This window comes from Pteropus alecto, unplaced genomic scaffold (assembly GCF_000325575.1).
Source record: "Pteropus alecto unplaced genomic scaffold, ASM32557v1 scaffold44, whole genome shotgun sequence".
Taxonomy (NCBI): Eukaryota; Metazoa; Chordata; class Mammalia; order Chiroptera; family Pteropodidae; genus Pteropus; species Pteropus alecto.
In genome coordinates, this window is record NW_006436812.1 from 7,695,940 (window position 1) to 7,710,330 (window position 14,391).

Below are 14,391 nucleotides of genomic sequence, written 5' to 3' on the forward strand. Positions count from 1 at the left end.
TAATCGATACATATTTGTCGAAGGAAGGAAAGATGGAATTCTTCGCAGGCTGTTGACCTAGCTCCTTTCATGCCGAGGAGATAAGGCAGGTGCCAGGTCGGGGGTGAGGCCGTGGGACTCGGCCTGGGGATAGGAGACTTCTGTGTTCCCCTGACCCCGGGTACCCTCATTCTTGATTCCAGGGTTTGCTTTGAGGGCCAGACTAGCTCCCCTCTCTTTCATCCTCAGGGATGTGGCCTTTCCTTCTCCCAGGTCCTCAGCTGCCCCCCATTCCCGGCCTCTTTCCACCCTGGGTTTCTTGCCTGCTTCAGGGAGCTTGGGGAGGCTCAGGCCAAGTAAGGGAGCCAGCGCCAGGGGCTCTCAGCTTTTGTCCCTACTATGTGCTTCCTGAGCCCCTCTGGTGGATTTCTGCTCCCCTCTGTTGTCCCTGGGGCGGGTGCGCCCCAGCTGCCTCCATGGCCTGGTTCTCGACCCCTTCCTCCAGGAAGCTCTCCACCCTAGCACTGACACCTGTCATGAAACCGCGGTGTGTGAGTCCAGTGTCCACTGCAGTGCCACCCTTTGTTCCTCAGGCAGGTCCTCGTCCTGGGCCGGTGCCTCCCACAGGGGCCTCCCCTCTTTTCCAGCCAGGCCTCCTCCCACGCTCCTCACCCACCTCCGTCTTACCCCTCCGGTCAGAGCCATTTCTCAGCCAGTTACTAGGACCACAGGATTGGGAGTGAGACAGACCTGAGTTTAAATCCCGTCTCGGTTTCAGTCTCCCCAGAAGCAGACCCTCGGGTAGGAATTCGAGTGTCGGGGAGACCTTAAGGAGATGCGGGGAAACTGGGCGGAGAAAAGGGAAGTGGCACAGGGGAGCGGGCGGCCCACCCGGCACTGCTAATCCTGGGGCGAGGGAGCTCCCGCAGGCACGGAGACATGGAGGCCTGGAAGACACCTGAGTTCCCTAAAACTGCTGAGAGATGTGGGCAGGGCACTGGCAGGGTCTGCTCTAACTGCTCTGCTGCTGAGCTGTGTGACCTTGGGTGAGTCACTCCACCTCGCTGAGCTTTAATTTCCTCATCTACAAAATATGGATAGTAACTTCCGTAGGGGTTGAGGGGCAGCGAGAATACGAGATGAGGCACAAAGAGCCCTCGGTATGGGGCGGGGTGGGCGGTCAGCAGGCTCGGGTTACTTTAACCTCACATAGGCTCTTCCCTTTCCTGTCTGGAACGAGGCCCTTCTCTCTTTTTACCTCCCCTTTGCCTTCTGGCCCAGACTTCTGTTTTCCGAATGGGTGCCCTAGATTCTGTCTGTGGTGTCCCCCAGAGTGAGGCTTATGAAGTCAATACATCCTAAGCCGCCAGGAGCATTTACGGCTCGGACAAATCTTGTCCGCTGCCATCTCCCTGACTTGGCCAGTTTGACCCACTTGCTGTTCTGCCTTTGGGCCAACATCTGGCCCAGGCCTGGACTTGAGCTGAAGTCCACCTGCCCATCTTCAAATGCTCCAGCCTCCCTCTCGCTTCCTGGGCATTCCCGCCCCCAACGCGAGGGCCGTGGCTGCCGTGTGCAGAGCACCAGCCTCGGTTTCCCCATCTGTAGCACGTTTCTGTGGGGGAAAGGCAGGGTGCAGGGAGAGGTTGGCCTGGCTTATCTCCAGGGTTCTTTCTCCTCGGAGTCTGTAGCAGAGGCTCCCGAGGAAGAGGCCACTTACGGGCGGGGTATCGCTCATGGCGGCAGTCCAAGCGCAGGTCCTCCTCCTCGTTCCCATCCCCTTTCTCAATCCTGGAAAAAAAAAAGGACACAAGAGCCTGTGTGAGGAAGAGCAGGCTGAGACGGCAGTGACCCAGGATCTGAAGGAGGGCAGCTCTCCAACCCCGGAGAACCTTTCGCAAACCGGCTTTGTGCCCCTGCCCATGAGTCCCTTACTAAGGTGGGCGTCATTATCTCTACTTTATCGATGAAGAAACTGAGGTGCTGGTAGGTGACGTGACTGACCGGGTGCCACACAGCTAATAAATTAGAGGTGGAACAGGGATCTAAACCCATGTGCTCCCACACACAAAAAAATTCAAATATGTGCAAATGGTAAATTACAAAAGAATGTGTACAGTTAGGTTTGTTTCAAAATTATGCACTGATATTACGAAAAATTATTTGAGTGAATATGTACCAAAAGCTTAATGGTGATTAATCTTAAATAATGACAATATAGTAGATAAAATCTGAAGCCTTCTTTTTCAACTTACCTCTATTTTCTGACTTGGGGGCAATGGACTTTTTTCAGCAGCGTCACCTTGCTCAACTAAATTAAAACATTTCCTAACTATTTCTACATATAAACAAAGCCCTGGGCTTCTGACATCTGGCACAGTGCTCTTTCCCACCAACAACATGCGTTTCTCATGTGTGGCACCTCAAGGTCGCCACGGTTCCAGAGGGGGCTGCCTCCACGGACGTGACAGGAGATGACAAGCACGGAGCAGAGCCTGGCTCCAGACCCAGACCCTCACCCCACCCCCACCGATGACCGACCCAGAGGGAGCGGGCAGGGCCGCGTGCCCACATTGCACTCATCCATTCGTAACCCCAACAAATCCCAGAGCTCCGTGTGGTCCAGTCCAAACGTGTATCACATCACCCTCGGAGAAAGTCTGGTTCCCTGACATAGAAACCATCGTAATCATTACATCGCCGAACGCGCCCCCAGCTCTGCACCTGCGGCTGCACCTCCTCCACGCCCCTTGGCCTTCCGCTAGCCTCGCAGCTGTCCCGAAACCTCTCTTGCCCCATGTCTCACTTTCAGTGCTTCCCCTAAACTCTCCAGCGCCCTCTGTGTCGTCTCCCCATTCCTCCGCTCTGCTTTCCTTTCCACTGCGACCCTCTTCGCTCTCATGCAAGGAAGTCTCAACCCTCCAGTGCCTCACCCCTGTTTTCTGATTCTTTCCATCTCCTCTCATTCCTGATCGCTCAGCCATGGTGTGCAGAGGCTGGAGGACACGTGGGGAAGGTGGTAAGTGACACGCAAGCAATGCCAGAAATATACGGCCTTAGTAGAAGGGGGAGGAACACTCTGCACTGGCAATTTTGGTCCTCCCAGGTCACTCATTCAATCCCCCGACAGGAACTCCCCGAGGCTCTACCCTGTTGGTTTGCACCAGATGCTGTGTGGGGGACAGTATGTCACTTCATGGTCTCTGCCCCCAGAGAGCTTCCCGTCTAGTAGGAAGACAAGCTCACGCTTGCGTTAGAAAATGACAGGCGTTGGCCAAATGCCACCCGAGGGTTGCCCAGGCTGTCCGGACTAAGGGACCAGGCCTGAGCTTCTCAGGGAGCAAACTCTGAACACAGTCTTTGTTAACTAATATCTTCTGTGGCCTGGGTGGCCCCAGATGGCAGAACAAAGCCTGAGTGTTGATGCTATGGGAAGGTTCAATATAAAGAAAAATGTCCCTTTTTTTTTTTTTTTCTGGCTTTTAGTGGAAACATCTTTGTTATTTTCTTGATAGCACAGGTTTGTTCCAAAAAAAATTTTTTTTCCAACCCATAAAGAGAGCCAGAGCTCCCCTATAATTACACCTTCACGTAGCAGCACCATCACTGTTAGCAGTTTCATGTTTACCTTTTCAGAATTAATACCTTTTTATGTAAATTGTCTCAAATTAAACCTATTTTTTACAACCTGATTTTTTAACTTGTAGATTTCCAACATCTCTCTCTAGCAGTATACATTAATCTCACTCATCTTTTTTCCTTACGGTTGTTTTTAAAAAAATAATATTCATATCCTATTGATAAACGTTTAGGTGTTTTCCAGTTGTTTCGCTCTTCCAACTAATGTTGCATATGTATCTAACGAGAACTCTAGTTGAGTCTCCCATCCACAGAGGTGCTTAAGGCCGGAGTGTCGCCAGTCACGAAGCTGCAGCTGGATTCAAACACTGGCTGATAGGCTGGACCAGAGGGCCTCATTGCAGAGGGCCACCTGCCCGGCCACGCCCAGGGCCTCTGGGTCAATAAATGCCAGCCCCACCATGCACTGGGCCTCCCACATCTGCCTGTGTCTCACAGCCTTAACCTTGAACTGATTCCTTGATCCTCCTACACTCCCAGTTCTCGTGGCTTCTTATCCTGAGATCATTTTCCTCTACACCTCATGCTGGCACCTCCTTGGGCTCTGCTGAGAGCCTCAGCCGCGGAAGAGGGGCCAGTGAGTGAAGGAGCTGACGTTTAACAAAGGAGCTGATGTTTAAGGAGAGAGCCCCTCCTCTCCCTGGTCACTCAAACTTTGCTGCTAAGATGCCCAAAGTTCAGTCGTTGACATGTCAAAGAACGGGAAATAGTCCAGCCAATGTTTCTCAGCTTGGAGTCCCACTGAAGTCACCTGGGAGTTTGCAATGTGCAGCTGGGTTTGAGGGAACCACTCATGTCGGGACCAGCAGAGGCTTCACGGAGGAGGTGACACCGAAGCTGCATGAAAGCTCACACGATGTGCTCAGCTCTCGGAGAGGGAGCCAGGATACACGCCCGGGTCTGCCTGTCTTTCTGCTGTGCTGCGTTTGCCATTCTGGAAAGAGCTGGTTTCCTTGCACAAATGCAGCCCTCACCACCAGATTCACCAGTGAAAATAACAGATCTGCAGGATCTTGACAGCTGTCTGGTGAGTGGCTAAGGCTTGGCGGCAGGTATGGCAAGGGCTGATGACCCTCTCACTAGTCCCCGGTGCTTCCTGGCAGGAAACGTGGAGGACCAGGGCATGCTTTGGGTGCAACTGAGACCTCAGGCCCTGCAGTGAGGAGGGATGAAGGCTGAGCACAGCTCTGCTGTTCACAGACAGCATGATCCCGTGCAGCTCACCTGCCTGAATCGCTGTGGTGCTGAGTTTGCTACATGGCGGCGGGCGTAGCTGTGGTGGTAGGAAGGACAGGAAGGACACCCACCACCGCTCCACTGCTTGCTGTGGGGACTGGAGCCCAGGACCTGCACAGAACGGGGACTCGGAACGGGTCAGCCACTACGATTTTTACACTTGTTCGATCGTTGCTCTTCCCCAGACATTTTAAACTCAGAGAGAAGAATGGAGTTTATCTCGTTCTCCGCTGTGCTTGGCAAAAAGATTATCGAGGAATGTCAGACGAGAAGAAAATAGAGAGGGAAATGGAAGGAAGGTGAGGGAATGAAGACAAGCAGCGTGGGGCGAAGGGCAGCCCACTGGAGAGGCAGCTCGGGGTCGCCCGGGGTGCTGCGCTTTGCGTAGAAAGAAAAGGAGCGACTACAGATGTCACTAGGTGACGCTGTCCTTTGATGTGAACTGTAACCTTGCACAAAACATTACATGCTTTCTGAGGACGGGCTTTTTTTTTTTTTTTTTTTAAACGATGGTGTGGGAAATTACCCACAGGTCTAGATAAGTGCCTTGAAGGGCGTTGGTGGTGCTTTGGGGTGACCAGCGCACAGAAGGGGCAGCAGGTGGGACCCCGGGAGCCTCAGGCCCTCCGTCACTGGCTGTGCTGCTCCCCTCCCCAGGTCTCCAGCGTCTCTTCTGTGAGCTATTTGAGTCTTGACACGTCCCTGCCTGTCCTCTCCGAGTCTTGATTTCCTCGTCTGATGAGTGGGCACAATAATGCGCCTACCGCGTAGGGTGGCCGTAGGACCGTCCTCTCCGAGTCTGATGAGTGGGCCAATAATGCGCCTACCGCGTAGGGTGGCCGTAGGACTGAGTGAGTTAGAAAACGCTTTAGATCATCAGTTTAGAGTTCTCAGAGCCCCATTTGGCACTTGGTGCTGTCTTTACTGTTATTACGATCGTCATCGTCATCATCCTTGACGGCCTGTCACTCTGCGACTCCACTTCATAGTTCCAGATGTGGAAGGATATCATTTCAACGCATTAACCAGCCCCCTAAAAACCCCAACACCCCTCCCTTCCATGCTATCATTTCGACCTGAGCCACTTGTTGCCTCCGGAAAAGTGAGGTTTTGGAAGAAACAGAAACAAGGCTCCAAAGTATCAAGCACCTCTGGATCAAGAGCAGGAGGAACCCACTGGGTCACAGCACAGCCTTCTGTCCCAGCCCCAGAAGAGACAGAGTTCCCCAAACAGGGGAGTCAGAGCAGAAGCTCAGACTGAGATGATGCCGTGGTCTCAGGAGAGGTGAACGGGCCCCAGGGGAAGGTGACAATAACAGAGGTGCCCACTCAGACTCCTAAGGGAGAGACAAACGAACTGGTAAATTGTTTAAATCGTTAATTGTTATTCTATTTATACCCATTCTATTTGCATCCTAACCACAGAGTCACCCCCACATCATCATCATTACTATCATCCCCACATTACAGACGTGAGAGACGTATAACTTACAAAGTTTAGTGGTGTGCTTGCAAAAGTTAACAACTGGCTCACAATGGAAAGAAAGAACCCGTCCGCAGTGTTTGTGGACTTCTGTGGAGTGACTGTTCCCAGCATGGCTGATTTGAAGCTACTGATTTGCAGCTGGCTCGTGGCAGAGCTGTGACTCGAACTCGAGTTTATCAGTCCCTGGAGTTGGAGCGAGTTTCCACTGTGTCCTGCAGATTGCTGGCTGGCAGCGGGATCTCCAGCAGACTCGCCCTGGACATACCTATGCTATGGGGGCCTGTGGAAAGTGGGGCCGGGGACCATCCAACTCTAGCTCCCAGAACTGCCAGCAGATGTGCAAACAACTGTGTGGAGTGTGACCACACCGTCACACAATTACTGCCCCAGTGACCCACGACATCTAGAATCTGGCTGAGGCTGGGTGCTGCTCTGTTTGAGAGAGAAAAGGATGCAGGCAAGTGACGGCAGAAGGGAGCTCCTAAGATCTGAGGGTTTGAGGATGGACCGGAACCAGTGTATTGTCAGGGACGCCCCCAGTATCTATGTACCTAATGCCAGGGCCGCCTGTGGCCACCACAGCCCCAGGCCCTGGCACGGTTCCACCAGGTGGCCTCTCTGTTGCGAGAGGAGCTCCAGGGCCTCCCTGCACAGCGCTTCCAGCGAGGTCTCCCCCAGGACCTGTCGTGTCCCCCCCCCGCACAGCCGGCCCTTCTCGCGCTGGCTCTCACGGGCTCCTGCTGGCTCTGTCTTTCTAATCTCCAGCCACTTCCTGGTGCGAGATGACAGTTCTCAAGCTGTGCTTCTCGAATTATGTGATAAAGGACAGGTTTTCCCCCCTTAATTTTCAATCTATCTTGGACCAATTTTTAAATAAAATGCAATAAAAGTGAGTGTAAATTTAATAATATAAATAAAAGTGAGTTTAAATAAAAATGAAATTAAAAGAAAAACAAAAAAACCACGTGCAATTCCTTGGGTGTACCAGCGATTTTAACTTGCCGTGAAGGTTTCTAAACACTTATCCGTCCTACCCCTGTGAGTGTTTGCAAATGGGCACTGGTCCAGGGACCACACTTGGAGCGGCAAGGGTCTGTAGCACCCTCCTTTATCCACTGGCCTCTGCTGGCCATGCCCTCCTCCTGAAGCATCTGCTCTGTCCTCCAGATCACCCGAGGAGCTTATTAAAATGCAAATTCTGATTCAGCAGGTCTGGGATGGGGCCTGAGAGTCTGCATTTCTAACAGGTTGCCAGGTGAAGCCCATGTTTTTGGGCCCCTGCATCACATTTGAAGAGCCAGGCACTGGACCCCGGCTTTGGGCGTGTGTGGGACTCTGCTAAGCTTAGGCCAGGTCGGCCTCCATGCGACTCTAGGCCATGTGGCAGGTCCAAGCCTCCAGTGTCCTCTCCACAGCCCTGGCTACAAATGGACATCACCAAGGAACCATCAGTAGTGACACCCAGCTGGAGGGTGCCCGGGGACCCCGCCCAGCCAAGGCCTTCCCATCCCTCATTTCCCCTCAGCAGGCTGATTTTTCGGAGAAAGCACGGGCATCCGGGGCGTGGCTGCCCTTCCACATGTTCTTCCCACTGCCCTTTGATGGGTCTCCACCTCCAGGACCAGTCTGTGCTTTTCGCTTTTCTTTCGCGGGTTTTGGTCAGCGATCTAATCCATCTCATCAGGGGAGCCGGTGAGGGCCCTGGGTCTCCATGCGCCTTCTCTAATTTCTGGGCACCGTGCTCCTCTCGAGAAAATACGGCAATTTCAAAGGACCCCAATAAAACGTGAGGAAGTGCGGGGTGGCGCTGAGAAGTAAAAATAAAGCAGTGGAAGGAGAGACAGATGACAGCAGGGGGCTGTGACCGAAGGGTCTCGGGGGTTAAGCGTCTGGGGAACAGGTGCAGAGGACAGAGATCGCAGCGATGTTTCAGGGATCCATTTGCTGCCAAATAAACGGCCACAGGTAGGAAATTAAGATTCTATAACATCTCATCGCAAGTGCCATTCCAAGATGGGGGAAATACATGGGTTTTTAAAAAGGTTCTTCTTTTTTTCTTTCCTCTTCCCATCTGTGAGTAATAGCATCGTAACGTAAACCATGTGGGAAATACAGAGAAGATAAAGTTATCCACCGTGTCGGCACCCTCCCCTAATCTTTGTGTGTCGCTGACAGTTTTGTCTCCTTTTCTACGATATTGGTTTTTAAAAAAAAAAAAAAAAAATCTAGATATTATCTCCTTGAGATTATTTTCAGAACTGCTTTGGTTGGGAATTATCACTTAGAAAACAATCACTAACTTTAGTGGAGTCCCCACCCCAAGCCCCACCCCCACCCCCGACAGCCTCCAAGGGGGCCCCAGGGCGATGTGAAAATCTCCAGATTCGGTTTATCTCAAAAGCCCTTTCCTCAGCCCAGGCTCGGCTACAAGGAGCAAAGTCGCAGAGGTGGGCGTACCTGAGCTCGGAGCTGTTCAGGGGGCTGCGGAAACAGAGGGAAAGGAAGGCCACGCAAGCCAGACCACTGGAAGCTCCCAGGGGGCAAAGGTCACCTTGGCCTGACAGCCTGGCCAATGACATGGCCCAAAGGCTCCTTCGGGGAGGACTTCCTCTATGCTCCGTCACTCTCTCCATCCACCCCTGTATTCTGGAATAAAGAGGGGGAGTCGGCATGCGTCCCTGGCCCAAAGAGCTTGCAAGAGTAAGCGGGAGTGGATGCGGGGTGGGGAGGGCTGCACCTGTGCTGAGTGCTGTGGAGGGGCCCTCCCGGGCTGTGAGAGGATGGCCAGGGGTCTGGTCCCGTTTGGAATCCATACTTGAGGTATGACCTGAAGGCTCATCATCACGGCAAGGGATGGGGACATTCCAGGCAGAGAGGGTGGCAGCCAGAGGCCAGAGGCAGGAGAATGACCAGTCTAGGGGACTGAGCAGATCCAGAGGGGCGCTGTGTGCAGGGGGGACTGGGGTCCACGGTGAGGCTGGGCAGTGGCAGTGCCTCAAAAGTCATGGCGAGGAGTCGGGCCTTTGTCCTGGAGCCATGGGAAGTCACTGCAGTGTTTTAAGCAGAAAGATGAGGGGACAGGAACCTGATGATATTAGCGCAGTGAAGCTGTAGCATTCTGGTTCTGGGGGAGGACAGATGAGGGGGAATTTTGGATGTGGGATTACATGGTACCTCCACCCAGGAGGCGCGGGCCAGTGCAGCCTTGGGCAAGGATGACAGTAGGGACAGAGAGGCCCACTAACTGCAGGGAAAGGCACTGGATTTGTGATGAACGGGACCTGGGGAGTGAGGATTTGCAGATGTCTGGCTGCCACAGGCAGGACCACCATGGAGAGACATGTGGAAATAGGGCTGGGTTTGGGTACACCACCACGAGTGGGTCCTGGCCACGTCGATTTTTGGTGCCTTTGAGAACCCAAAGTGGAAACACCAAGGAGACAGCCGGATGTGGAGTCGGGCATCTGAAATGGACTAAGCATGGGGTGCCCTGGCACAGGTGTAGCCCCCGAGGCTAATGTCAGATGAGGAGGGAAGAGGCCCAGCCCGGACGCTGTGGGCATGGTGGGCATGGCCCTGTAACAGGACGGAGAAGGGGAGGAGCAGGCGGGAGGGGTGTAGGAAGCCTGAGCGGAGGAGTTGGGGGTGCGGGGGGAGCCCAGAGAGGAGGGAGTGTGCGAGCGTCCAGGCTGCCAGGAGCTCTTTCAGGGCAGTGGGGGCCTAGGGCAGCCCGCAGAGGGTCGGCTGGGAGTGGCAGGCGAGGAAGTGGAAAGGGGCCTTTCTCCAGTTTCCCTACCACAGACAAGAGAGAGCAGAGCTGTAAGGGTGGGGTCCCCGCACCCCTCCCTGCACCAGCCTCTGCCAGGTGAGGCCTGGCACCTGGGAAGGGGGATCCTGGCACATTCACTCTGCTGCTGCCATCGGCCCCCACCGCAAACGCTGTGGGAGGAGACCCAGGCCCCACTCCCAGCCCTCTCCTCCTCACAGGTCGCACCGCGCTGCTCACAGAGCTCTGAATACGCCTGCTCGTTCCCCCCTGGCCTCGGCGCATGCTGTCGCCCGTGCTGGGGAACGCCCTCTAGCACCCACTGCCCATCTGGCTGGTGAGCACTGTGTGTGTCTTTAAAACCTGAGCTCAAGGGTCTTGTATGGGAAGGCTTTCCTATCCTCTGCCTCCCCCGGGGTCACCTCAGCCCTCCTCCTGGAGTCCTGTCCAGCAGACCCACCCCATCACAGGGCTGGGCAGACGATGGACGAGACTGGAGGGCTCTGAGGTGGGGGCAGGCGCCCCCCTCTCCAGCCTACAGTGACCATGCGGGCACTGGGGCCGTGTGCTCAGACCCTCAGCTTTCTCATGACAAGCCAAAAACCTTTATCTTTTAAAACATGAAATCTCCTGACAAAATTTAAGAATTTTAAAACCAGCATGGGGACCAAACAAAGCGCATCGCAGGCAAGATTCTCTGAGGGCGTCCGGTTTTCAACAGCACTGTCTCCCCTTCTCCGGCAGGGAGTGTGTCTTACTTGCCTTGTACTTACTTGACCCAACAGAGGTTTCTGGTGGGTCGGGGGGTTTGGGAGAGGGAGGCCCTGGCTTTTTTCCCAAAACTTCATTGCACTATCTCATGTAATCCTCATAGCAAAGCTGCAAGAAAGTCCCCGGCCCATTTTCCAGCGAGAAAAACAGGCTGAGAGGGGTGAAGTGACTCATCTGGACACTCACGACTCATAAACCAGAGTTCCTTTCACCCCTGGTCTCCGTTGTCGTGTCCCCGGTAAGGATAGAACGAGCGCATACCGGTGAGGCACCCGACAGAAGGCACTGGACAACCTTGTGCTGTAATGAGCATCAGTATTGTGGTCAGCTAATAATGTAACTTATTGAACCCCTATGTTTCCAGGCACCGGGGACTGAGTGGGAACTATTTCGACCCTGGTCTCCTTCGCAGTGTGCACGCAGGAGGAGGCAGACAAACGAGAAATTAAAGGAATTAACAAGTAAATTCAGGGAGGCAGTGCTGCTGAGCAAGGCGCAATGACCCAGCGTGACCTGAGCAGGGAGCAGGAGCTGCCCTGCCAGGCCCTTTGCTCCCCTCCCCCCAGTCCCTGCAGCTTTCCCGAGGGAGGCGAGTGTTGAATTCCCTGGAGTCCAATCCGACAGGTCTCCTTTTCTTTCCACACGTTGTTAAACCAGCTCGGAGCTTCGAGCCTTCAAGACAGCCCCATCTGCAAGTACTTACCTTTCATTCGGCATCTTCGACCCTCCCCTGAGAGGCCCCGTTAAGATGCCCTCCCTGGGGACAACACGCGAGATGACACTGGGAGGGTTTGATTCCAGAAGTGTCTCCTAACAGGCTAGGCTGCTCAGAGTCAGCGGGTATAGGCTCTCTCCACCCCAACCCCGATGCGGGTGCAGACTGGCCCCTTGGCGCACATGCGCTCTCTCTCTCTCTCTCTCAGTCTCTCTCTCTCTCTACCTGACGCGGGTGCAGACTGGCCCCTTGGCGCACGTGCGTGCTCGCTCTCTCTCTCTCTCTCTCTCTCTCTCTCTTACTCTCTCTCGCTCTCGCTCTCTCCTTTCTTCCACACACCATCACATTTTAAAGCCCCTGAAAACCTTTCAGAATCTGCCCAACTGCTCCTTAAACTTGCAGTAGGCTCGCTCCTGCAGAGAAAAATTCAACAGGACTGGAGTGGGGTGGGGCTGGGTGGCGATTCAGGCCCTTCCTGCTCCATTAGCCCCCACAGGGCACCATCTCGTCCTGGGTCAGAAGGGCAGAGGAGAAGGCTAGATGAAGTGAGATCCACAAACGCCTCTCCAGCTGATAAGAATAACAGGAGGGGCTGGGAGACCCTGCACACTCGCCCAGGACGCGCACCCTCTCATACCCCCTTCTGTACTCATGGCCTTGCGCCCCACCCGCCCTCACACTGTGAGCCTCAGTGGACTCCCCTCAGATCAGTCCTGAGAGGCCACACATCACGGGTACTGACTGCAACCTGGTCCTAACCCCAGCTCTGGCACTTATCAGCTGCGTGACCTTGACAAGTCACTTTACCTCTCTATGCCTTGATTTTTGTCTCCATAAAATGGGGATATAATAATACCTACTACCTCACAGAGGTGTTGTAGAATGAACTTCCAAAGCATTTAGAGGAGGGCCTGGCACAGGGCAGGCACCACGCATGGGCTGTGGTTATTCATACGATGATTAGAATCCTAGTATCTAAAACACCATCTCCATCTCCATCCTGAACTAACCGTTCCCTAGCTTTTTACTCTGCATCGGTAGCAGAAAGGATGGGAACTCACACACACAAAATGCCCTCCACGTGCCTGGCCCTGTGCCCAGCACATCACCTGGCTTATCAAATGTGAGCATTCCCAGGATGCTGCTCGAAGCTCTCCCACTGTGGGTCAGAGGAAACCAGCCCAGAGGGGCTCAGTGCCTTGCCCCAAGTCACATAGCAGCAAAGCAACAGGACTAGAACACTCACTGAGGCAGGGCCGAGGGCAGGGTGCTCCAAAACCCTGCTCTTTCTACAGCACCCGCTGTCCCCCGAGGAGCAGGAAACGTGGGCAGGTGGGGCCATGGATCTCCTCCCTGTGTCCCTGGCTGCAGTGTGGGGGATGCTGGCCGCTGCAGGATTTCAGCCCTGCTGCTGGGCCACCTGCAAATCTGTGCAGAGATCTGTTCATGTGCTCTGAGTTGTTTGTAGGGAAGGCACCAAAAAAAAAAAAAAAAAAAAAACCCCTCTTGGAGTATCTCCGATTTGAGACCAGAGGGGTCTAGCTGGGAAGTGGAAGTTCTTTTAGTTACAGAGGAGTCAAACAAAATGACATGCAGGTGGGCGGGGGAAAGAAAAAGAAAAAAAAAAGAAAGAAAAAATTAGAACAGCCCAGCTAAGCTGAAATGCTCTCCTCAGAGAGGAAAGAAAATAAAATTTGATGAACCTCTGCATAATGTTCAAGTTATGAACGCGTAAAGTGATATTCGGCACATATGCTGGGAAGCATCCATCTTCCCCTGCATTAGTGGGGCCTGAGCTGTTAGGGACCATCTGAAATGGGGCACCAGCAAACAGCAGCTTCTCGGGACGAAGCAGCCCTGTTTTCTGCCTCAGTAAAGCAAGGTTGCCCACAGATGCCCCAGGCTCTCCCACAGCCGAAGTGACAACTGATGCAGTGTTAATGGGGGTGGATTTAGACATCAGGCTGTTTACATGGATGCTATAAACATTTCCTGAGCACCTACCATGGGTCCCGTGCCATGCCAGTCATTGCCACCTTCCTAGTGAACACGCTCTGGCCACAGCTGCGGGTGGGGAAGTCCCGTGTGCCTGACCTCCCTGGCCGCCACTAACTGTCCTGGGCCATGACCTGGGACTTTCGTGTGGGGACTGTAGGATCCTGACTCTGCTCAGTGATGGTGGGGATTGAGCTGAAAAGGCATGAGGCAGTCAGGGTTGAGGTCTCCAAAGAGAAGAATTCGGTCACTCTCTCTCTCTCTCTCTCTCCTCTCTCTCTCTCTCTCTCTCTCTCTCTCACACATACAAATTTAATGAGCATCTACTAGGTGCCTGGCACAGTTCTAGGTGCTCACAGTACAGTGAGGAACCAGAGAGCAAAGCCCTTCAACCATGGAGCTCAAAGTCTACAAACTATCAAACAGATAAACCGAATAATGTCAGATTGTATGGATGCTATGAAAAACAGCCATGAGATAAAGAGTGACTAGGGCAGGGTGTACGGGGGTGTGTAACCTTAGACCATGTGATTAAGGAAGACCTCACTCAGCAGAGACCTGAGTGAGACAGCCAGGTGAGCATTCCAGGCAGGTGCACAGCAGGTGCAAAGGCCCCGAGGTGGGGATGAGCTTGCAGTGTTCAAGGGACAGAAAGGAGGCCCACGGGGCAGAGGAGAGATGATGGTGTCTGTAACAGTCAGAGACAGGTCCCTGTGTGGCCCTCGCCACGCCCACCATGTGATCGATGCCTTGCCTTGGAACCCTTCCCCGCGCCCCACGGAGAGTCCGGCTCCTCAGTGCTGC

The 14,391-nt window shown here is 53.8% G+C and overlaps 1 protein-coding gene across 1 annotated transcript in view; it reads right to left on the reverse strand.

Annotated features, from left to right (window-relative positions):
• The window catches only part of GSG1L (GSG1 like), a 70,655-nt gene that overhangs the window by 10,378 nt on the left and 45,886 nt on the right, over positions 1 to 14,391 (reverse strand). The window contains exon 4 of the mRNA XM_006914050.1: positions 1,700 to 1,770. Coding sequence (XP_006914112.1) covers positions 1,700 to 1,770 — 71 coding nt within the window. The remainder of the gene's footprint in view (positions 1 to 1,699; positions 1,771 to 14,391) is intronic.